Genomic DNA, 24234 nt, shown 5'->3' on the forward strand with positions numbered 1-24234 from the left:
TCACATTAAGGGGAACATTTAAGTCTTAGATTCTTTGTGGATAATCAGTAAAATATTTCTGTTTAGTTTTGAAATTTTACTTTATCATATTGTCAGATTACTTGGCTCCATTTGGTAAAATACCTGAGCACAAATGTCATTTAGCTTAGAGAATTGATAGTTTTTCAGCTTTATAAAATTTTTGTTCTGTATTCTCAAGATAGAATCAGTCTACAACTTTGACTTATAATCAGCATTTATTAGTTAGTATATATGTTATTTTCTGAAATGTTAGTTTCTTTGGGGGGTGATGTAGAGAAGAGATAAGGGAGGAGACGCCTCAGGTCCTTTCCCTCCTATAGCTTTGCCTCACTGAAGTCCCTACTTCTGTGACTCTTTGCCTAGTTCTTTTTTTTTTTTTTTTTTTTTTAAACTCCAAGGATCTTTCTTTGGCTCTCACTGTAATGACTAGAGTAAATGGACCCAGTTAGTGAAAGGAAGTTGAACTAGGGAACTGATGAGGAAGTTGGAGTATTGCATGCAGGAAACTTCCTGTATTTATCCAAGTAGATAACCATATATCTAAATTATTTTGGAATGTTTCCTAAGTTAGCTGTTAGTTAAGGGAGGACAAGAAACCCTGAAGAGGATGGGAGACACAATTAAGTATGATAGATGCATATATGGATCTATCATAAGTTAGCTGTTAACGAAAGCCAAAACTTTAGTTTCCTTCCATTTCTCTTTTGACTCTAATACCTTTTCCTATTTTATGATCTCCTATGATAATAAATAAGTTCACTAGCTAGCAGTGGATGAAATGACTGAACAGGTAAAAGTGCTTGCCTGAAAAACCCGAGTTCAGGGGCTGGAGAGATGGCTCAGCAGTTAAGAGCACTGACTGCTCTTGCAGAAGACCCATTTCCAGCACCCACACGGCGGCAGCTAACAACTGTTCGTAACTCCAGTTCCAGGGGTTCCAGCAGTCTCTTCTGTCCTCTGAAGGCATTGCACGATTGGTACACTTACCTACATGCAGGCAATGCATGAATACACTTAAAATAAAAATAATAATTAAAAAAAAAAAACAAGTTGGGCATGGTGGCACACGCCTTTAATCCCAGCGCTCGGGAGGCAGAGGCAGGCAGATCCCTGGGAGTTCAAGGTCAGCCTGGTCTACGTAGTGAGTTCAAGGCCAGCTGGGGTTACTGGGAGACCCTGTCTCAAAGCAAACAAACAAACAAAAAACAACAAAAAAAAAAAAACAAAAAAAACCCGAGTTCAATCCCCAGAACCCACATAAAGAAAGGTAGGACTGAATCCAATCCACAGGTTGTCCTGTAACCTCCACATGTGTACCATGGCATGCACTCCCCCCAACATACAATTATAATAAAAATTTTAAAAATAATGTTTATCTTTCAAAGTATTAGAGTTCAAAGCTACTTACATGACTTTGACTTATCATCAAACAAAGAATTTCTTTTGTTTGAGGAATATTTTAACTTCTGGTTTATCTGAAGTGGTAAAGAAAAAGGCATAGGAAATAATGTAAGTTCAAAGCTTTAATTTTTCTTTTTATAATTAAGTCATATTTTGTACCAATTAATGAGTTTCACTGTGCCATTTCCATATAATGTATGCATCTATCATACCTGAGTGTGTCTCCCATTCCCTTCAGGGCTTCCTGTCCTTTCATTGCTCCCTCCACCCCCACCTAGTCACCCATTTCCTCTTCCCTAAATTTTTTTTTTGTTTGGTCTTTTTGAGACAGGGTCTCCCTCTAGCCCCAGCTGACCTGGAACTTACTATGTAGACCAGGCTGGCCTTGAACTTGCAGAGCCTGCCTATGCCTCCTGAGTGCTGGGACTAAAGGAATACACCACCACGCCTGGCTTCTCGTCCCTAAAATTCTATTTCTGTTCATCTTGTGACTTCTAGTGCCATCTATCATTTTCCTGAAAAATGACATGATTTCATTCTTTCTGTTTGAGTAAAACTCTGTTGTGTACATATGCAGTGTGTGTGTGTGTGTGCGTGTACATATGTTTGTGTATGTGTGTATATATATGTTTGTGTGTGTGTGTGTGTGTGTGTGTGTGTGTGTGTGTGTTTTAAATCCATTCATCTGCTGACAGGCACTGGGGCTGATTCCATGTCTTGGCCATTGTGAATATTGATATGATAAACATGGGCACAAAGGTGTCTCTTGTGCTAACCTGACCCCATTTCCTTTGGGTATATACCCAGCCTTCTGTAGCTGAATCATGATAGTTCTAGTTTAGTTAAGCAGCATGTTGTTACACTCTTTCAATAAAGAAGTTAGGCATGTTGGTGAAAGTTATAAGTTTGTGTTACTGAATATAATGAATTTTGTAAGTGAACCATTTTCTTATAAGAATTAGGTGATACCAGATGATTTTGATTAACCTTTTTACAGTTTTTAAAATGAGAAGTTTGAAAATATATTTGCTTAGGCAGTTCTGCTAGCAGTGTGTCCTTTGTAGCTTTGGAATAATAACATTGTCTTTTGACTACTGTCTCTTAAAATAGCGTTTTTAATTAACTCAATAAGCTAGTGTATAGATGACACAGCTGTTTAAAATTTATGAAGAATTTTAACCCTCATTTATAACATCAGGACCCAATTTTAGTTTTTGAGGCTTTTTTGAAAAGTTTAACTATTCAAATGGACTCATAGTTTAACTTTATTGTTTCTTAGGGTGTCTTTCCACAAGCAAAGACAAAATAAACTTATTTTTAAAACAGACGGGCGTGGTGGCACACACCTTTAGTCCCAGCACTCGGGAGGCAGAGGCAGGCAGATCTCTGTGAGTTCGAGGCCAGCCTGGTCTACATAGTGAATTCCAGGTCAGCTGGAGCTACTGGGAGACCCTGTCTCAAAAAGACCAAAAAAACAAAACAAAACAAAACAAAACAGAGTACAATGCATTATCTTGTAATTACCATATGGCTTCATTGGACTATTTTCTTTTTAAATTTTTTTTTTATGTGTATGAGTGTATTGCCTGCATGTATGTGAGTGCACCCATGTCAAAAAAAAGTGCAGTGCTGCGGACGTCAGAAGAGGGCTTCTGATTCCCCTGGAACTGGAGTTAAGGACAGTTTGTGGGTGCTGGGATTTGAACCCGGGTCTTCTGCAAGAACAGTCATTGTTCTTAACTACTGAGCCATCTCTCCAACCTGTGCACTATTTTCTAAATCTAAGATGCATATGGAGAATTAGTGATTTTTTTTTTAATTTCGTGGTGATATATTTTGCCACTTTATCATCCAAAGAATGGACCATTGTTTTTCATTCATTTTGAACTACACTTTAAAAGGATTGAATAATTAATAGTTAGGGATGTAGCTCAATTAATGGAGTGCTTACCTAGCATGTTCGAGACCCTAAGTTCAAACCCTAGTACCAAAAATATCCAAAGAATAGCTTTGGTTGGAAGGCAGCTACAGTAACTCTTGCATCATCTCTCAGTTAGCCTGGTCTTTCTCAAAACAGTATGAGAAGATATAAAAAATTAGAGACATGCTATGTAGACCAGGCTGGCCTTGAACTCAGAGATCCACCTGTCTCTGCCTCCAAGTGCTGGGATTAAAGGTGTGCACCACCACGCCCGGCCCTTGTTTTTGTTACTTTTTAAAATTATGGTCTGTTCAGTTTTTTATTTCTCATTTACTCTTTTTAATGGATTTCTATTTTTCTAAAAAATATTATTTTTATTTTATGTGTATGAGTGTATTACCTGCATGTAAGTGTACGTGTGTTGTACAATGCCCTCGGAGGTCAGAAGAAGGTATCAGATCCCCTGAAACTCTAGTTACAGATGGTTGTGGACCACCATGTGGGTGCTGGAATTGAACCTAGGTCCTCTGCAAGAGCAATCAATGCTCTTAACCACTGAACCATCTCCCCAGACACCTCCCCCCTTTTCTTAAAAATATTTTGTTTATTGGGTTTCTATTTTTCTATGAAATCATCTCTCTATTAAGAGTTTTGCAACTAACAGTGTATAACTAACTGGATATAGTGTATAACTAACTGGATATAGTATTCTTCTAAAGCTACTAAAATGTCTCCTATTTCAGATTATTTAGAAAAGTTTTGAAGTTCTAACTGACTAGGAATTCATTCCTTTCTTTTTTGTCCCCTCCCCTCTTAAGTTTTATGTATGTGTCTCTGTGAGTGTATACCAGATACCCTAAAACTCAAGTTGTACATGATTGTTTGCTGGCTAATGTGAGTGCTGGGAACTGAACTCTGGTCCTCTGGAAGATCAGTAAGCACTCTTAACTGCTGGGCCATGTCTCCAGCCCCTCCTTTCCTTAACAGTGTTTAGTTTTAAATTATCGTCCAGGACAGTAACCTGTCTTACTGCTGCTTTTTGGTACTGAGGAGTTGTTCCTTTGCATTTGAGGCATGCGATCCATTTCTATAACCCGTTCCTGGCTGTGTGGCAGGGCACGTTGTCTTACCATTTACTATAGTGCTCAGGACCCTATATCCCTATTTATCTTCAGTTTTCTCTTTTTGTTTTCAGGGCAAGTTTATTCGGATCAACTTTGATGTAACTGGCTATATTGTTGGGGCCAACATTGAAACATGTATCCTTTTTTAAGGTCCCTCCCAGTCCAGTGGATTGTAGAAGACTAGTAAGAATCATAAACTGTATTTTTTTTTCTCATTTGAAATAACAATCCTTTAGAATGGTCCACTATAGCATAGTTGATATATATCCAAGAAAGAAAATATTTTACACCTTAAATTTTGTAGTTGCTAAAGAAGGACCTCCTTTTAGTAACTAAATCCTTAACCCTCTCTGCTCAGACCTTCTGGAAAAGTCTCGAGCTGTTCGTCAAGCAAAAGATGAACGTACTTTTCATATCTTTTACCAGCTGCTGTCTGGAGCAGGGGAACACCTGAAGTGTAAGTGTTAGGGGCTCTTATTCTTCCACAGCCAGGTGAGGGTCTTTTTTAAAATTGAACTTTTTGAGAGAGAAGAGTTTGGGAAAACAGTAGTTTTACACACATGCATGCACACACACCTCCACCTGGATAAGCCATGAGAATTAAAATGAAATTGAACTCATGTGCCACTGGGTAAGTATTTAAGTGTTAAGTATGTGAGTGTTGCTCTATTGGCTTTTAGCATTTTAGTTCTTAAATTAGATTAGAAGACAAATGATAATTTTTTTCTTAAAGACAGGGTCTCCCTGTAACCCCAGCTCCTGGAACTTGCTACATAGACCAGGCTGGCCTTGAACTCACAGAGATCTACTTGTCTCTGCCTCCCTTCTTGCCATGTGGCTTCTTCTTGAGGCATGGCTCCAGGTCTGTATGCTAGATGCCCGGGGCAGGGGAAATGAGATTCTATATCAATGGGGAAAACTGGTATCTTTCTCTAGATCTTCAAATAATTCCTAATCTCTTCTTTTTCTCAACCATATACTTCATACTGGGGGTAATGTGTGGGCATGATGGATTCAATGGCAGGTGACTAACTCACAAAGATCTGCCTGCCCCCAGAGTGTACAAAAACATGCCTGGCTAAATGATAACATTTTTATATGATTCTGCTTCAACATTTGTAATGGAAAATAGGAAAAAATAAATTTACTTAATAAAATGAAGAAGAATAAAGGCTTTTATTCTTAGATTTACAACTAAATATTTGTTATGTTTGCACCAGTACTAGAATGAGCCAACAGGTATTTATCTGCTTGTTTGTTGGCAAGAATCACAGGGACTGGAAGCTTAGGGTTAGGGCACAAAGTAGAATTTTAGCTGGTTGAGAATTTTTCCAAGTCAGAACTATTAAGGAGAGAGGAGGTATACAACTTTATGATTTCTTTCAAGTCCCAAATTCAGTGTTGTTTCTATATGATTGATGTATGCTATGTAGATTTACAGTAGATACTTGATACAATACAGCTTTTCTTACCTAGAGGATTACGAAAGCTTTAAGCTCAGAAACTCATTAGAGAAACCTATAAGAACTAAGCAACACACAGAGTCATTGTTCAGAAGAGACCAAAATTAAAGATGATACATAAGAAGACTGTAGCCTTTCATTTTCAGACAGGCAATGACCTGCAATAGGAGTGGATCAAAAAAGATTGTCAACGTGTTAAAAGGAGGGAGGGAAAAAGAGACAATTCCTAATAGAAGTTCAGTATGATATAGTTAAGAATTAGGGGTATGGGATAGGAATGATCCATGGAAATTCCTCTACAGGAGAGCAAAGGAGGCAGTTACAAGGAAAGCTGGGAACATGTTTATGCATCTGTTATTGGGATAAATAGCCCTATCTGTTTTGATCGCTATTGAGAAACAGTTTTGCACATCATTGATTGTGCTTGCTAAAAGTAAATTCTCCTTGCTTCATGGTTCCTGCAGCGTGGTATCCATTATTGCCCTCTGTCATAATAGGACCTCTTGCTTATCACTCTAAAAACAAACCACTGAGCAAACCGGCTTGGAGGGCTGGGGATGTCTCTGTGATAGTGTGTGCTTAACATGTACAAGGCCCTCGGTTCCATCCCCTGCATTACAAGCTGGCCTGGAGGAAGCATTTCAGGGCCTGTGCAGGACTCAGACATTCTCAAACTGTATCCTAACCATCTACATCCAGACACTGTATTCATGGTATTCATGATAATGTTACTATAGACCCTAGAATAATAGACCTGCTAAGATAAGAGTATGGAATAAGTTTAAAAGCTTTCCTTTGAAACATGGCTAAAATATTTAAATCTGGAAGTTTTACTTATTTCTCAATTCCAAATAGAAAATTGTACAAAATACTATTTTAAGCCCCTGTAAGGATGCTTCCTTGTTCACATCATTTTCTTTCACTGAAACAAGTACTAGAAAACTGTGTTTGAGTGTTATGTAAATATATAAAGAAGGAAAAGTATGTGCTGTTGGTGTGTTAGAGGGCAAATCCCTGTCCTGTGCGTTTTCTGAAGTCTGTTCGCAGTATGCTTTAGTCTGTTAATGAGTACTTAACTGAATTTTATTCCATTGTATTTCCTTGTAGCCGATTTACTCCTCGAAGGCTTTAGTAACTACAGATTTCTCTCCAATGGCTATATTCCTATTCCTGGACAGCAAGACAAGGATAATTTTCAGGAGACCATGGAAGCAATGCACATAATGGGCTTCTCTCATGAAGAGATTCTCTGTACGTGTTACTCCACAAGATTCGTAATCCTCACTGTTAGGATTTTTATAAATTTGGTATAAATAACCCAAATCAGAAAGTAATTGGGAAGCTAATCAGAACTTCCTTTAATTTTATGAAACCCTGAAGTATAGCTTACCAAAAATTAAATGGAGCCATTTTTTTAGCACCAAATAAACTATAGTATGTTTTTGCTGCATTTTGATGAAATTCTTTTTTTTTCTTTTCACCTGTATGAAGCAATGCTTAAAGTAGTATCATCAGTGCTACAGTTTGGAAATATCTCTTTCAAAAAGGAAAGAAATACTGACCAAGCCTCCATGCCAGAAAATACAGGTAAACTGATGAGTACTGGTTTTGTTTCTGTTTCTTTCTTTTAGTTTGGGGGAAGCTGAGATAGGGTCTTATTCTGTACCCCAGCCTGGCCTCTGTCTCTGAATTTTCCTCTCTTGGCCTCCTGAGTGCTGGCACGTAATATGCACCAAAGTTATTGAAAATCTAGAGTATGGATTTTCCCATTCTTAATAAGAATAGGAAATTTTCCTATTCTTAAATGTTGAACATGAATTTAAATTAACAATGGTCAGGAATAAAAGTTTATACACCAAAAAAAATGTTTTGCAAGTCTTGGGAACTGCCAGTTTTTTTTCTAGTATTCTGTAAACAGAAAGGAAAATGAGGCATCTCTGTATTACCTGAGCACATATATCACCTTCTTTCTTAGGGGTATCCACAGTGCACCATGGTCCATGAACACTGATATAAAGTCACATCACCTGCCCTTGAAATAGTTTTTTCGGGGATCCTAAGGAGATGATTCATTTGGTAAAGTCTTTGCTATGCAATCATGAGGACCAGGATTCAATCCCTAGAACCCACATAAAAAGACAGGCATGGTGACTTGCACTTATAATCCCAGAAGAGATGACGACAAGCAAATCCCTGGGGGCCCTGGCCAGTCATCCTGGTCCAGTGATGAAATCTGGGCCAATGAGATCTCTACCTCAAAAAATGTGGTGGATGGCACCTGAGTAACAACATCCAAGGTTGTCCTGCAGCTTCTACATGCATGTGCATACACATGCACACACACATGAACACAAACAGAAGAAATAGTCCTTTTTTGTAATGCATTTGAGGTTCCTTAATGTTTATTTCTGTGTAACTCTTTTGAGGGACCTATTCTCTTTCTGTGTCATGGTCATTATTTCTTGACCAAGCTGTGAGCCATTTTATTAGGAGTTTTGGTCTCTATGACCCTTTTGTACACTGTTGAGTCACAGTAAGTTGAATTGGCAGGTGAGCCTCCATCCTCTATGTAACTCTCACATGGTCACAGCCAATGTAGTAGAATGATTTAAGATTTAGGTTAAGACGTATGTAGTATAGTTTGGCTTTAAAATCTTGAAATGACCCATAAGTAGACAAGGAGATCACCCTTCTTGAAGGCCAGGAGGGCAATTCAACATCCCCATGTGCAAAGTTGAACGTATGATTAATCAGAAAAGATAGAAGACATTTTTCACCAGAATTAAAACTTTGTCCCATTTCAAGAGTTTAGTTTATAGGGTTTTCCAGTGTTTGTGGAATGCTGTGATTAGATCAGGAATAGAAATGGAGCATTCAGGGGACTTTTCACACTTCAGTTGCACAGAAACTCTGCCACCTGCTTGGAATGAATGTGATGGAGTTCACTCGGGCTATCCTAACCCCCCGGATCAAGGTTGGCCGAGACTATGTACAGAAAGCCCAGACCAAAGAACAAGTAAGTCCAGTCCTACAGGTTTGTTTGAATGATATGGTTATTTGACCTTCTGATTCATATGTAACAAACTCAGTCAATAAAAGCACATGGATTTATCTTGGTACTAAATGAGGTTTTTTTGTTTGTTTGTTTTACATTTTCTTTTTCAAAAAACATGAAAGTTATTTTCGTGAATAAATGTCCCCAAGTGGATAGATAATCCAATAGACCAATCTATGTACTTAGTAGCAAAATCAGCACAAAGGCCACCACAACACTGCCCTTGTGCTGGTTGACACAGCAGCAAGAACAGAAGGATTATATTTACCATTTAGTTTTGGGCTGTTTTAAGAAGGGCATCAGTAGCTTTGGCCAAGAAGTTTGGAAGGTGATTTTTTTTTTCTGTGGCAAACTGTTAAGTAACCAGGCTGATGAGAGATGTTCAGAGCCCTAAGGCCAGGGGGAGAGGTTTACCCATCTCTTTAAGTGATTATCTACAGTTCCCATTTAATTGTACTAATAATACCTCTATAGAGATGTAACATTTAGATATAATTGGGCAGTAGATGCCATTTCAGGTTTTCGAGTGCTGTGTAACATTAAACTCCATATTATAGCTATTAATGTTGAGATTGTTCCCAGCATAAAAGGTTGATGTTATCTAATTGCAGGCAGATTTTGCAGTAGAAGCATTGGCAAAAGCTACCTATGAGCGGCTGTTTCGCTGGCTCGTTCACCGTATCAATAAGGCTCTGGATAGGACTAAACGCCAGGGAGCATCTTTCATTGGAATCCTGGATATTGCTGGCTTTGAAATTTTTGAGGTATTCCTCCATGTCTCCCTCTCCTTTGTTCTTCTTTCTTTTTGTTTATTCTCCTAAGAAATGCTAAGGTTTATTTATGAGTGAGGTTTAGTGCCTTTAGTGCCAGGCACCAGGAAATAAGCAGGTATAGTCCTTGACATTCTGTTAGAGTTAAACAATAAATAGCAAATAACTGCTTAATTCACACAATCTGTGAGTAGTAATGAAAGTGCTGTGATAGAGCCTGGGGAGCCACCTGCAGACTGCATGTTCAGGGAAGGTGTCTGCTGTGGTCACAAGCATGCTTTGGGGGCCGGGGGTAGGGGATTGCTAAGGATGTAACCCAGGGCCTTGTGCTTGCTAGGCGAGGACTGTGCAGTTAGATATTCTTGAAGGATAAGAAGCTGCCACCTCAGACAGAAAGTCTTCCCAGCAGCTTAGAGTCCAGTAATTCTGTATGGGAGAGAATTTGTCAAAGATTACAAGTTGTTAGAAAGATGGTGCGTCTAGACATAGTTGCTCAAAGGGAGGGGGGAGCCAGAGGTGTGGAGTGTATTTTGGGGTCAAAGTAGAAGTAGAGCCATGTTGAGGCAAACAGTATAATGGACCAGAGTGAGGGTGGCTTGACTCAGGGGTCAGAGAGGAGCCCTGTGAGAGGGGTACAAGACTGGATGAGGGCCTGTGTTACGCAGACACAAACCCAGGGTTTGATGATGGGTTTTAATAGATTGCGTTGTTGACTAGACTGTCCAAACACTATCAGCACTCATTTGGAGAACTATTAAATGGGTAGTGATCTCAGTCATTCATAGTGAGTTCTTAATGGTGGCGCACACCTTTAATCCCAGCACTTGGGAGGCAGAAGCAGGTGGATCTCTGTGAGTTCAAGGCCAGCCTGGTCTACATAGTGAGTTCCAGGACAGCTGGGGCTACAGGGATACCCTGCCTCAAAAAAAAAAAACAAAAAACAAAAAACTAGACCCATTGGTTCACATTTAAAAGCTTTTTCAACATCTGACAACAGGGACAGCATATATAAAAGTATTGGTACTTGAAGGTTTAATATATTCATTAAAAATTATAGTCGTGTCTTTTAACCTTTTAAAGTGTCAATTTGATATAAATAATATGGTGTATAATAACATGAAATATTTATAAATTCAAAGTAAATTACAAGTGAAGGGGGTGGCTGGAGAGATGGCTCAGTGGTTAAGAGCACTGACTGCTCTTGCAGAGGACCCGGGTTTGATTCCCAGCACCCACATGATGGCTACAAACCATCCATAACTCCAGTTCCAGGAGAATCTGAAGCTCTCTTCTGACCTCCACGGCATTGCACAACACAGGTGCACTCACATACATGCAGGCAATATACTCATACACATAAAATTAAAAAAAATAAAATATTTTACACAGCAATTAAAAGTACCAGACTGGTGGAACTAACCTTCTTGGATGTTTAACAGACGTACTTTGAGGCCTATACTAATTTGGTCAGAGGGACATAAAGGACAGCTTTTGCTCCTTGCCCTCCTAGGTCGACTAGTTCCAGGGGACTATGAGCATCTCTCAAAATGTCCTATAATTGTGGTGGGTCACCTGTCCTCTTGATCAAGGAGGCTGAGGAGACCCCACGAGATGGACTTGAACCGGTGTCCAGTCTACAAAGAGTAGGGTCAACACAGGAATCATTTCCTTCATGCTTCTAAGTGAAGCTAGCCATGGTCGAGCAGGACCTTTGACTTATCTTCACATAGGTGGAACTGGTAAAAGAAAGGAGCCAGGGGTTCCTCCCAAGTCCATGTGACCTCTGAGGAACAGATCCTCAAACAACCTTAAGAGTAAAAATAAATCGGTTTTATCTGGACCAATTGTATGGCCTTAAACACCCAAAAGGAAAGTATAACCAAAGATTAAAAGGGCCAATATAATTTCATAAGAGTCCATATTAATGGTGTCAATATAATTTTTAAGAGTCCACACGTATAGCTAAAGGCTACATAACAAGAAACATTGCCAGACAGGTGATACCTCCTTTGAATTATTGGCCACGGTTGCGCAACAGACTCCCAGACAGTACTCAGAATAGAACTTGGAAAATGACCCCAATCTTAACTAAAGGAATATTGACAACTGTTTGCTGCTAGATGAGGAACAGCTGACCTTCCCAAAACAAAAACATTGAGATAGGCTAACTAGATTCACCAGATGGACAAGTAGTAGGGAATGGCTGGGGATGCCGATAACACAGCAGATAGTAGCAGGGATATCAGAGTATAAGGGTTCTAGTAGGGGGAGGGAGGCTATGGGAGGGTGCCATCTGGGAAGTGGGTGTATAGTTGAATAAGATGGTTTGAGATGTTCTGTGTGACACACACACACACACACACACACAAAATCAACAAATTTTTAAAAACGTATATTTGAGGAAGAAGCATGGAAATTTACATCATGTTAATTAGTAGAGGTGATAAACATTACCATTGAAATCTACCCGATGACTTTATAGACATACACAGGTGCCAAGGATCTGAGTGCAACCGATTATGACTAGTAATAATCAGATACATACAGATTAGAGATGCATGCGCCAACATCTCAGTGTTAGTAGCAAAAACAGTGAGTCTTTCTGCAAGGAACAATATATTCTAAAATGAAATGGAGATATTTTTTAAAGGTTAAGAACTCATTCAATTTTATGTCTTACAGGGCTTATACGGAGTTCAATATTGTATAACTGTATTAATTCAACTGTAAACCTAGATATACTCTTGCTCTGGAGTGTGTTACTGAATGAGCTGTAATGAAATGCTTCTTCTAATCATGTAGTTATTAAAAATTTAAAAAAATTAAAATAAAAAATATTTTAAAACAGTGAAGAGAGGATGTTGAAAGAAAAGACAAAAGTACTTTTAGAATGCAAAGAGGCTATAAATAACAGAAGCTGTACAGAAAATATAGCCCATAAGGCATTGGCTGAAATATGTTTAATTTTTCAAGTGAAACTCCTATAAAGGAAACTGTGTTTGGCAGATTGATACAGTTGTAGAGAAAGCAGGTAATATACAGTAGTGGACAGTAACTCACATGCCCTGTTACCTGGATGTTATCCCTTATTTTCTTTTAAACTCTTGAGCTCCTTAAAACAGAGTATTCTGTTTCAGCCTATGGTTTTTACTGTTAAGTATGCTCGTGGCTAAACCATAGCTTTTATAATGCCTATAACTTAAATACCTCAGCAAAATCATATGGAGTTATTCAACACATTGAACCCCTCGGGATTAGCTAGGCATTATTATAGACACAGCAGTGAACAAACCCAAAAATTCTTTTTTCTTTTTTTTTTGTTGGTCTTTTTGAGACAGGGTCTTTCTGTAGCACCAGCTGGTCTGAAACTCACTGTGTAGACAAGGCTGTCCTCAAAGTCACAGAAATCTGCTGCCTCTGCCTCCCAAGTGCTAGGATTAGTGGCATGTACCACCATGCCCAGCTAAACCCAAAAGTTCTTAACCATATGAAGCTTACTTTTTTATTTGCTATTCTTTTAAAAGTATGTTGTTTGACAAGAATTTACTTTCAGCTGGTGTTGAAGAATCAGAAAGGCCACACTCCCAGAGCAGCTATTGTCAGTTCTTTGGAAGCTGTTCCTAGATGATTTTTATAGTGGATATTAGAAATTGGCTATTGCGATTGAAATTAGTGGACTTCCATACATATGAACTGTCTAAAATATTTGGGCATTGACTGTGTATAAGATCTGGTAAGCTGTAACAGTTCTGTCTTTGGGACATTGTTGTATCTGTTTAAGAGTACCTTTTGTGGCAGGTAGGCTGAAGCATCTAGAATACAGGACTGAGATGACATTGATCTGTCTGCCAAACAGATTATGTAGCCTGTTTCTTTCTGCTTACTTACATCATTTAAAATTAGAACTATTATAATCACACAGCAAATATAATAAATATAAAATACAAAAATATAATGAGGTAGTTTTATATACTGATATAACGACTCCAAGAAATGCTGTTAGAAGAAAAAAAGGTCAAGATTACACGTTAATGAGTGGTTAGACTATTTTTAGAAGGGTTACATGAAATGAATGATTTTAGTTGACTATAGAGAGAACAAGTTAGGGACTTGACACCTCAGTGCAACTCTTTGTACATTTCAAATTTATACCATGCATCAGTAATTTAAAAATCAGTTCTCAGGGATGGAGAGATGGCTCAGCGGTTAAGAGCACTGACTGCTCTTGCAGAGGAACAGGGTTCGATTCCCAGCACCCACATGGTGACTGTGAACTGTCCTTAACCATTCCAGGGGAATCCAAAACCCTCTTCTGATCTCTGCAGCATTGCACAACATGGGTGTACTCACATACATGCAGGCAATACATTCATACACATAAAATAAAAAATAAATAAATAAAAACAATTCTCTTGAGCTGGGGATCTACCTCCATGGCAGAGTGCATGTTTACTGTGTTTAGGCCCTGGGTTCAAACCCCAGTACTGAAAGAAAAATTATTTTAAAGTATAGTCAGGGGGCTGGAGAGCTGACTCAGCAGTAAAGTGCATTTAATGTTCTTCCAAGTAATCTGAGTTCAATTCCCAGCACCCACATCAGACAGCTCACAATCACCTATACATCCAGCTCCACAGGGTCCAACAACCTCTTCTGGCCTCTGTGGGCACCTGTACACACCTAGCGCACGCACACACACACACACACACACACACACACACACACACACACACACATACACACACGCACGTTAATAAAAAAAAATCTTTAAAATATAGTTGGTAGTTTATAGTAGACTCATAGAAGTTCGTTATTTTAAAAATCCATTGCATGTAGTTCAGTGAAATAGCATGTCATAACCCTAATGCAAAGCAAAACCCATTATATGAACACGAATCAGCATATCTAGACAAGTATTCATGTAGCTTATCCTAAGTGCTGTTTAGAAATACAGCAGTGCACAAGGCAAGCACTGTGCCCTCCCAGTATGACTTCATTCTAAACAGCACAACAGCTTTGTGGGCTTTTCCAAGGCCATAAATCTATTCCCTGGAGATTAATTGAATCTAATTTAAAGTCACTTTTAATAACGAAAGAGATGATTTATAGGCACATGCTACTCATGTGAACAGCATGAAAATAGATTAAGGGTTGTGCACTTACAGGATGAGTAAATTAAGAAAATTACACATATTAATTTATCTGTCTATTCATCCACTCAACAACACAGTAGAAAAAAGGGCAACATTCACAGAAAAGTAATAGAAATGTTCAAAATGAAGGATGTTCAGATTCACTTTTTGGCAACAGGACATTGTCATCTTTGATACTGGTGAAGGTTAGACACCTGCTAAAAAAGCGGCCAGGAGACTCATCCTTGTGAAGCGCTGGGGCTGCGCTTCTAGCAACAACCTAGTGAAATGAAGGCAGTTCTTGGTGATCATTTCTTACGTTACTCTGGCGTTTGCTGTCTCAGTGAAGGAGAGTGGGACGGAACCAGATGTATTCTGTAGTTTCCTCACAGCCCCACTCACACACTACTGAACTTGATGCCCTGTATCTCTTGCCTTCCCAAGGCTCCATTGTTAATTTCTTTTTCTTGCTTTCCTTCTCATTTAATTACCAGTCCTTATTCATTCATTAATAAGAACCAAGATTTTTATTTGTAGTTCATTCAGTTAGCATACTGAATTTTTCTCAGTTTAGTAATGGGGTATGGCCAGCCATTATTTACCTTTTTCTTTTTTTTTTAATTACTCTTGGGGCTGGACAGATGGCTCAAAAGTTAAGAGCACTGACTGCTCTTGCAGAGGACCCGGGTTCAATTCCCAGCACCCACCTGGCAGCTATGAACTGTCCTTACCTCCAGTTCCAGGGGAATCTGAAGCCCTCTTTTGACCTCCGTGGCATTGCACAACACACACTCACATACATGCAGGCAATACACTCATACACATAAAACAAAAAAATAATAATTAAAAATTTTTTAAATAAAATAAAACAAAATTATTCTTAACTAATTTTGTGTGTGTGTGTGTGTGTGTGTGTGTGTGTGTGTGCGCACACGCACACACTCAAGCACTCGGGTCAGAGGACAACAAACTTGGGGAAATCACTTCTGTCCTTTCACCATGAGCCCCAGGAATTGAACTCTGGTCATCAGGCCTGGCTGTAAGTACCTTTACCCACTAAGCCATCTCACCAGCCCTCTCTTAACTTTTCAAAAAGGCTATTGGGGTAGACTGAGAAACCTCCCCTAGTGTAGTAACTAGCATTAGATAGACCTAATAGTATCATTGACACCTAATGAATAGTTTTTGTTCTTGTTTTTTGAGACAGGGTCTCACTATGTACTCCTGGCTAGCCTAGAACTCCCTATGTAGACCAGGCTGACCTCAAACTCAAAGATCTGCCTGCTTCTGCCTTGTAAGTGCTGCAATTAAAGGCATGTGTCACCAGGCCTGGCTAATAAATAGTTTTTGTTTGTTTTTTGTTTTTTTGAGACAGGGTCTCCCTGCAGCCCCAGCTGTCCTGGAACTCGCTATGTAGACCAGGCTGGCCTGAACTCACAGAGATTCACCTGCCTCTGCCTCCCAAGTGCTGGGATTAAAGGTGTGTGCCACCACGCCCGGCTATAAATAGTGAGCTTTTTGGGTAACTAGATGGCTAATTATTCCTGTCTTCGCTCCCTGGTTTTGCATGATGACCCCTGTAGCTGAACTCCTTTGAACAACTGTGCATCAACTACACCAATGAAAAGCTGCAGCAGCTGTTCAACCACACCATGTTCATCCTGGAGCAGGAGGAGTACCAGCGGGAGGGCATCGAGTGGAACTTCATCGACTTTGGCCTTGACCTGCAGCCCTGCATCGACCTCATAGAGAGACCTGTGAGTGCTTCTGCCTTAAGTTTTCTTTCTCGAATAACCTGAGACTGTCTTGGAAAGTGATACCCTGATAAATTATCCTATCATAGCTGTTATTGCAGTCAAAGCCTTCGTAGACTCTTCTTTCTTGCAGCTTTGACCCTGTCCTTGCATATGTGCTTGTGTTGGACAGTGTGCTCTGGTCCTCTCAGACTGCAGAGACCAATCTGATAGTGGCATTGGTATGTACCTATCAAAGGGTGTGGAGCTCCATTTGGTATAGTTCCTAGGTAATACAGGGGCGCTTACTTAGCCGAGAACAAGCCATGTCAACATAAACCCATATTTGAAATAATTGAAACTTGCCCTTTTATAAGTATAAAGATGTTTTTATATTGACAGATTATTTTTATTTAAAATCTGTTTTGGGGGAGCATTCTTTTGGCAGATGTATTTAATAACCATCTTAAACCATCAGAATTTTTTTCTTTTGGAAATAATTAGCTTGTCAATTTAGTTCTGTATTCCCTGGCAGTTAGCTTTTACTAAGCAAGATAATAATTTCATTTTTTTTTTTGGGTGTTCACCAAAATATAGGAAAAACTAAAGCACAATTAAGCATTGACATTAGCTTGTTTATTGTTTTTTCATATTTGGAGCCCAGTCTAGAGCCTCATGTATTGATATTTGTACTTTCCAAAGTTGTAGCACTAGTTAATTGTGTTGTTGCAACAGTGGCTCGAGGCATCTCCTGGTCTCTTTCTTGCCACACAGTCTTTGATTTTCGCCAGTATTCTAGATATTTAAAAGTGGTAGAGGTTCAGTGTCTGTAGATCTTGAATGTTCCAGTAGCCAGAAAGAAGAATGGTAAATTAGGAAGAAGAGGAACCTAGAAAACATTCACCCCACATAGCAGGTAATTTTCCATTTATTTGACTCATACAAAAATTATTTTACCTTTCAAGCACTGTTGCTGTGTGTTTAGAGCTGAAGTCTTGAATTACCTGTGGTTGGGAGGATTCTGTGTGCCTTGTAGCATTAGTTAGAGGTAACATTCCATTGTACTTGTAGTGACTTCTGGTTAGTTTTTATGTATACCCAAGCATCAGACTATAGCTCATTGCTACTTTATTGCCAAAAAACATTTGGAAATTCATGTAAGTGGGAGAATGGAGTATTTCATATTAGCCCTATTAGTGACTAATGATGTATTTTTAAAATTTTTTTATATTTTTATGTGACTTTATTGCCTACATGTGTGTAAGTGCACCCGTGTCATGCAGTGCTCATGGAAGTCAGAAGAGGGCATTGGATTCCCCGGAACTGGAGTTACAGATGGTTGTTGGCTGCCGTGTGGCTGTTGGGAACCAAACCCAGGTCTTCTGCAAGAACAACCCGTGCTTTTAACCATTGAGCCATCTCTCCAGACTCATGATATATTATTCGGAGTGCTCATTTATGTGTGTCTGTGTGGGACCAGATGTCCTACATCTTAAGACTGAAGTGATTATATATACCTGTACCTCTTATACTGTAGAATGGAGGGAAACCTATAAAATTTGCTGGGTCAGTCTCTTTATAGAAATAAGTATGCTCAAACACTTCCAAATGAACAATTACCAAATCTTTATTTAGTACTGGGAATTGAACTTAACCTTTTACATATGCTAGGCAAGCCCTCTCCCACTGACCTACACTCCTAGGCAGGATCCTCTTGCCCCCTGAATAGCTAAGATCCAGGCCTGTGCCACCAGTCTCATTTTGACTTTACTTTCAAAAAACGCTTTTGTGATTTTTTTGGGGGGGGGTGTTAATGATTTTTTGACCTTTAAATAAGTCTTACAGGGCAGGATATGATCACTCAGTGGTAGAGTGCTTGCCTGTCGAGGCCGTAGGTTTAATCCCCACACCCCTAAAAGAGTCTGACACATACACACTGTTTTTGATGCTGTTTAATTGCACTTCTTTTGCTATGTGTTCTAGGACAAGTCCTTTTTGTACTAGTTTTCATGTTTTTCTTCATTCTCACATAATAATCTTACTCTGAAGTGAGAGTATTATGGAAAATGGAGACATTTCAACTGTAATCATTGATTATTAACTCAACAGCAAAAATAAGTGGACAGAAAAGATTTGATGTTTGTTTTACGTTGTTTTTACAAAGATATTAAGTATAACTATTATTAGATACGGATAAGGATTTCTTTTTTTTCCTTTTTTCTTTTTTAAAATACAGGGTCTGATTATGCAGCCCTGGCTGGCCTGGAACTCTCTATGTAGACCAGGCTGACCTCAGACCCACGGACCTGTCTATGCCTCCCAAGTGCTGGGACCAAAGGTGTAAGCCATCACACCTGGCTGGACCAGAAATTCTTTAAATTCTTGATTATGTCCTAGAAGTACAAAGGTGGGAGCCAGGAGTTGGTTACAAGAGAACCTAGGACACAACCCTGGTCCTCAAGGTCATGATCTTGAAGCCAAAGAACAGATCACAGTGGGAGCCCACAGCACTTAGAGTACTTTCTGATTGTCAGCGAATCAAGAAAAGTCAAAGGCCATAGTAGTCTGACAGAAACAGTCTTCAGATATGCAGGTGTTAGGGTGGGGTCTGAGAGGATTTTATGGGCAGAAATTGGTAGGTAAGCAACATATTGAAAATAGTATTTGAGAAAAGTTCTTTGGCCAGGGTTCACAAAATACTGTAATGGGGAAGGCCTGATGTTCACAATAATTAGTTATACCTAGACACTGAGGGTGGTGGGGAAATGAATCCAGCCTTTCCTTCTCCCTCTCTGCCTGCCTTCCTACTCTTCTTTTCTCTTTTACCTTCACCCTTCCTTCCTTTACTCCTTGTACTAGAACTTCTAGGCTCTTCCTCTAAACTTCAGAAAGCACCTATTTATTCACAGTCTGAGCCTTCATTTAAAGGAAAGGAGAGGGAAGAAATCAGAGTCTGACTCACTGTTTAGAAAAAAATAAACTCCACAAGTTTATCAGTGATAGAAATTTAGCCAGATTTATATTGTCTACTGGTTCCATTGCATTAATGTTCTTTCAAAATAAAAAATGAAGACAGTATTTTCTAGAAGGAGAATACTTTAGAAACTGTTCGGTGGCACCTGTCTGCCCATGCTCATCTGAACTCATCTCTCACAAACTCAGTCCCTACCTAGTTTAGGCATAGGGTAGTGGTAAGCCTACTGTGAGCCTTACATGAAAAGTTTTTACCCCAAAAAAGGCACATTTATGTAAATATAATTATACAGAAATGTAGGTTCCTGGGCTGGAGAGATGGCTCAGTGGTTAAGAACACTGGCTGTTCTTGCAGAAGACTGGGGTTTGAATCAGCACACACATGGCAGCTAAGAACTGTCCATAACTCCATTTTCAGCCTCTTCTGTCCTCCACTGGCATTGCACAACATGGGTGCACTTACATACATGCAGACAATACACTCATACACAGAAAATAAAATTTTTTAAAAAAGGAAAAATTAGGTTCCTAAACATACAGTTCTTTAAAAATACCCAATTAGCAAATGGGATAGTAGAGCTCTTGATGTTGAAAGATGAAGCAGATGCTGAGTGTGGTGGTGCACACTTAGAATCGTAGCACTCTGGAGGCTCAGAGGAATGCTGTGAACTCAAGTCTAGCCTGGTATAACATAAGGAAAAAGAAAAATCAGGGAGGCTCAATGCTGCGGTATTCATGATCTGTGGTCACTGAGTCATTTAGGAATATTTTCATTTGAGGGGATTGGGAATTTAAAATTATAGTAAAATGTAAGTGTTTCCATTACCTTAGTACTGGTGTGGAGCTTCACTTTCAGACTCTGTGATAGTAGCTGAGCTGCCTGCCACTGTGACCCTGGCTCCACTGGGATTGGCTAGTCCTGGGTAATGTGGATTAGCATCCTTATCTAGCTGATCTGAAACCCTGGAAGTTATTTAATAGGATGAATCCCAGATCCTGTGTACTGGTGTTCCGGTCAACGTCACCTGTCTCTGTCTCATCACCACATTGCCCCATTTATATTTAACCATAACCTCTCCTTACCATTCAGGTAGTACTTATATTTATAGCTGGCTCTTCCTAGTAAATCACTGAAGAAAACTGATTTCTAAAGTTTTATACAAAAAGGCTAATTTTGCAGGAATGGCGTAGAATTCCTGTGGGCTTGTTCCTGTGTCACATACTTGCCTTGTTAGTAGTTACACTGCTAAGTAGACCATTGCTATCAAGGTATTTCATTTTCACGCACCACTTACCTTGAAAAAGGAAGTCATGGGCCGGGCATGGTGGCGCATGCCTTTAATCCCAGCACTTGGGAGGCAGAGGCAGGTGGATTTTTGTGAGTTCGAGGCCAGCCTGGTCTACATAGTGAATTCCAGGATAGCTGGGGCTACAGGGAAACCATGTCTCAAGAACATGATAAGCTGCAGGTCTTTTATTTTTTTTAATTAAGACATAATTCATATACATAAAATCCACCTTGTTAAGGCTACAATTCTGTGGCTTTATACTATATTCATAAAGTTGTGTGACCATCATCACAAATTCTACATTTCATTACCTCACTCTGCTAAAAGTCCTCATACCCACTAGCAGGCCTCCCTCCTCCCTTGCCCAGCCTTTGTTACCACTGATGTACTTTCTCTTGATTCATTGAGACCTTTCGTCAATGAACTCACAATAAATAAAATAAACTCTTAAATGTTTGTTAAAATGAAAGTATAAACTGACTGATGAGTTATTTTATTTTCTCATATATTCTACTTAATAATAGTTTCAGATGTTTTACCAAGGTGAAATGATACAGTTTGTTTAATAATCACTTAAGCAAACACTTAAATTGCTTAGGATATAAAGTGGTTGAGGTAACTAGTTAAGTTTTTAAAAAAATATTTATTATTTTTGTGTGTATGTGTGTATTGCCTGCATGTAGGTAAGTGCACCCATGTCTTGCAATGCCCGCAGAGGACAAAAGAGGGTGTCGGATCCCCTGGAACTGGAGTTATGAACAGTTGTTAGCTGCCTTGTGGGTGCTGGGATTCGAACCTGGGTCTTATGTAAGAACAGCCAGTGTTCTTAACCACTGAGCCATCTCTCCAGCCCTAAGTTTTATAACAATATATTGAGCCAGTCACAGAACATAAATATTTGCTTTCATCTCTCCACTCTTTCCATTTTCCCTCAGTTTCTTTTATGCTTTGGGGGAATCATCTACTTGAAATTGGTTTTATCACAATGTACCTGTATTAAGAGTTTACTCAATAAATCCATTTTCTTCCCATTACTTATTAGGTTATAATCTGTATTTTAATGATAAACTTGTTATGCCTTGGACATACTTTCCATCGTAGTGGTAGACTTTTTTTGTAGATCTTCATAAAACTAGTCATTTTGGAAATAAGCTGTCAACACAGTGGTACCAGTGACAAGCAGGCTGTCAATCTCACTGCCTCTCACTATCAGGCTAATCCTCCTGGTGTGCTGGCCCTTCTGGATGAAGAATGCTGGTTCCCTAAAGCTACAGATAAAACGTTTGTTGAAAAATTGGTTCAAGAACAAGGTTCCCACTCCAAGTTTCAGAAGCCACGGCAATTGAAAGACAAAGCTGACTTTTGTATTATACATTATGCAGGGAAGGTAAGAGTTTGTATGTTGAATAACTCAATTAAAACTGTTTGGAGCTGGGGAGATGGTACAGTGGGTAAAATGCTTGCTGCACAAGCATGAAGACCTGAGTTTGGATCTTCAGCATCCACATAAATTCAGGCATGGTGGTATGCACCTGTAACCCCAATGCTGTGAGATGGGGCAGAGATGGGTGGCTCTCCAAAGTTTATTGGACAGCCAGTCTAGCTGAAACAGTGAGCTCTAGGTTCAGTGAGAGACTGTCTCAGTGAATACAATGGAGAATGATAGAGGAAGTTACCCAGTCAACTGCTAGCCTCCACACTTGCATGTACTCACACCCACACATACACACATACAATACACCAAACACAACAAAAGAAAGGAAGGAGACGGTGGCGGGGGATGAAATGGTTTATGTGATTTTTGCCATATTTTATGGTATAACAAAGGTCCTGGGAACATGTATACATATTTAAATATGTATTGCCTAGCCATTGAGACAACCCAGTTTGGGGGATTTTTTGGTGAAAGCCTTGATTAAGGCTTAAGATACTCATTGTTTTGTGTTTGATTCTGTGTTCTCCATTTCACCCCCTTGGCTTTGGTCTGGGATAGGTGGACTACAAGGCCGATGAATGGTTGATGAAGAACATGGACCCTCTGAATGACAATGTGGCCACCCTCCTGCACCAGTCATCAGACAGATTTGTTGCTGAGCTCTGGAAGGATGGTAAGAGTGAGCTTATGCTTGTATTTAAGGACCAGTCCTCTATAGTTAAGGTTTATTCATGGTTTTACATTTATGTGTGTTGCATATATATGTAATTAGCATGTTAACACCTTTCCCTAGAGCAGGGCTGCCGTTATATCAGAAGTTGCCCATTTTATGAACACTTGGGTTAAGAAATGGACAACAAAACATCTGCCTCCTTGGTCAGATGCTGTGGGGAGTATGGAAACATTAGCATTCAGAGCCACAAAGAGTTACAGGCCCCCTAGTAACAGTTCAGGTGACAACCCAAAGACACAGGCACACACAACCCAAGAAGCCCTATATAAAGAGCCTTTTCCCTGTGTCGTATACCGATCTGCTAAGCTACATTCTCCATTCCATCACACAACAGACATGTGCACTCACACACACACAAACACACAATGACTGGTGAAGTGAACTCTCCAATAACCAGCATATAGATCAGTTACTTCTGTTTTCATCAATCTTCATATTTACTTTATGTATATGAGGCTCAGATAAAGATTTCTGGTGACATTTATCATAGGCTAATTTCACTGGTATACGGAATGCTTGTGTGTCTTTATATACAGAGTAGAACCATATCTCCTAGAGCTTAGTGCTCTGCCACACTTCATCCTGGCTCTGTTTCTCTTCTTTGCTTGGCCTCAGGCCACCACCACGGATTCCGTAACCAACTTCTGCTTTCTTGATAACATCTCAAGATTTATTAGTCTAGCTATCATCTCAGAAGTAGAGGGAAATAAGCACAAAAGGCAGGAAAAGGAAGTGTTATTTGGGGATCTGAGGTAAAAGAAAGAAAAAGAAAAATGAACAGAAAGTGATGGGAGAACAGTCACTGTGCGAAGGACAGTCTGCTCAAGAATGACCATGTGCATCAGGCAGGCCAGGTGCGTGAGGGAGCCTGGAGAAGTGGGGCACACCACACACTTCCATGCATGTGTCCTGGGAAGACTGTGCCTAAGACTACAAAAAAGGACTTTAGGGGAAAGTTAACACTCCTACAAGGAAAGAGAAGTGGTTTGTCTTTGTACATTTAAATCGAAGTCTTCTACTGGCTACTGAGTGCCCAGTGTCCCTTTGCCTTAATCTAGTCAGTGGAGGGTGCTGCCTGAGGACAGAGCAGAGGAGCTGGGGCCTTGTGTAGTTTACAGGGCTTCAGAGTGGAGCTGTTCTAGACGGGTTTTTGGTTGTTTTTTTTTTTTTTTTTTGGTTTTTTTTTA

The 24234-nt window shown here is 39.5% G+C and overlaps 1 protein-coding gene across 1 annotated transcript in view; it reads left to right on the forward strand.

The window, feature by feature from the left end:
- Positions 1-24234, forward strand: part of Myh10 (myosin heavy chain 10) — a gene marked incomplete in the record, with an annotated part of 155166 nt that overhangs the window by 77547 nt on the left and 53385 nt on the right. The window contains 9 exon segments of the mRNA XM_029557525.1: positions 4539-4602; positions 4826-4924; positions 7038-7181; positions 7422-7517; positions 8828-8946; positions 9597-9749; positions 16468-16641; positions 22093-22266; positions 22873-22987. Of these exon segments, the coding sequence (XP_029413385.1) occupies positions 4539-4602; positions 4826-4924; positions 7038-7181; positions 7422-7517; positions 8828-8946; positions 9597-9749; positions 16468-16641; positions 22093-22266; positions 22873-22987 (1138 nt within the window).

This window comes from Nannospalax galili, unplaced genomic scaffold, assembly GCF_000622305.1.
Source record: "Nannospalax galili isolate Female #2095 unplaced genomic scaffold, S.galili_v1.0 scaffold146, whole genome shotgun sequence".
Lineage (NCBI taxonomy): Eukaryota > Metazoa > Chordata > Mammalia > Rodentia > Spalacidae > Nannospalax > Nannospalax galili.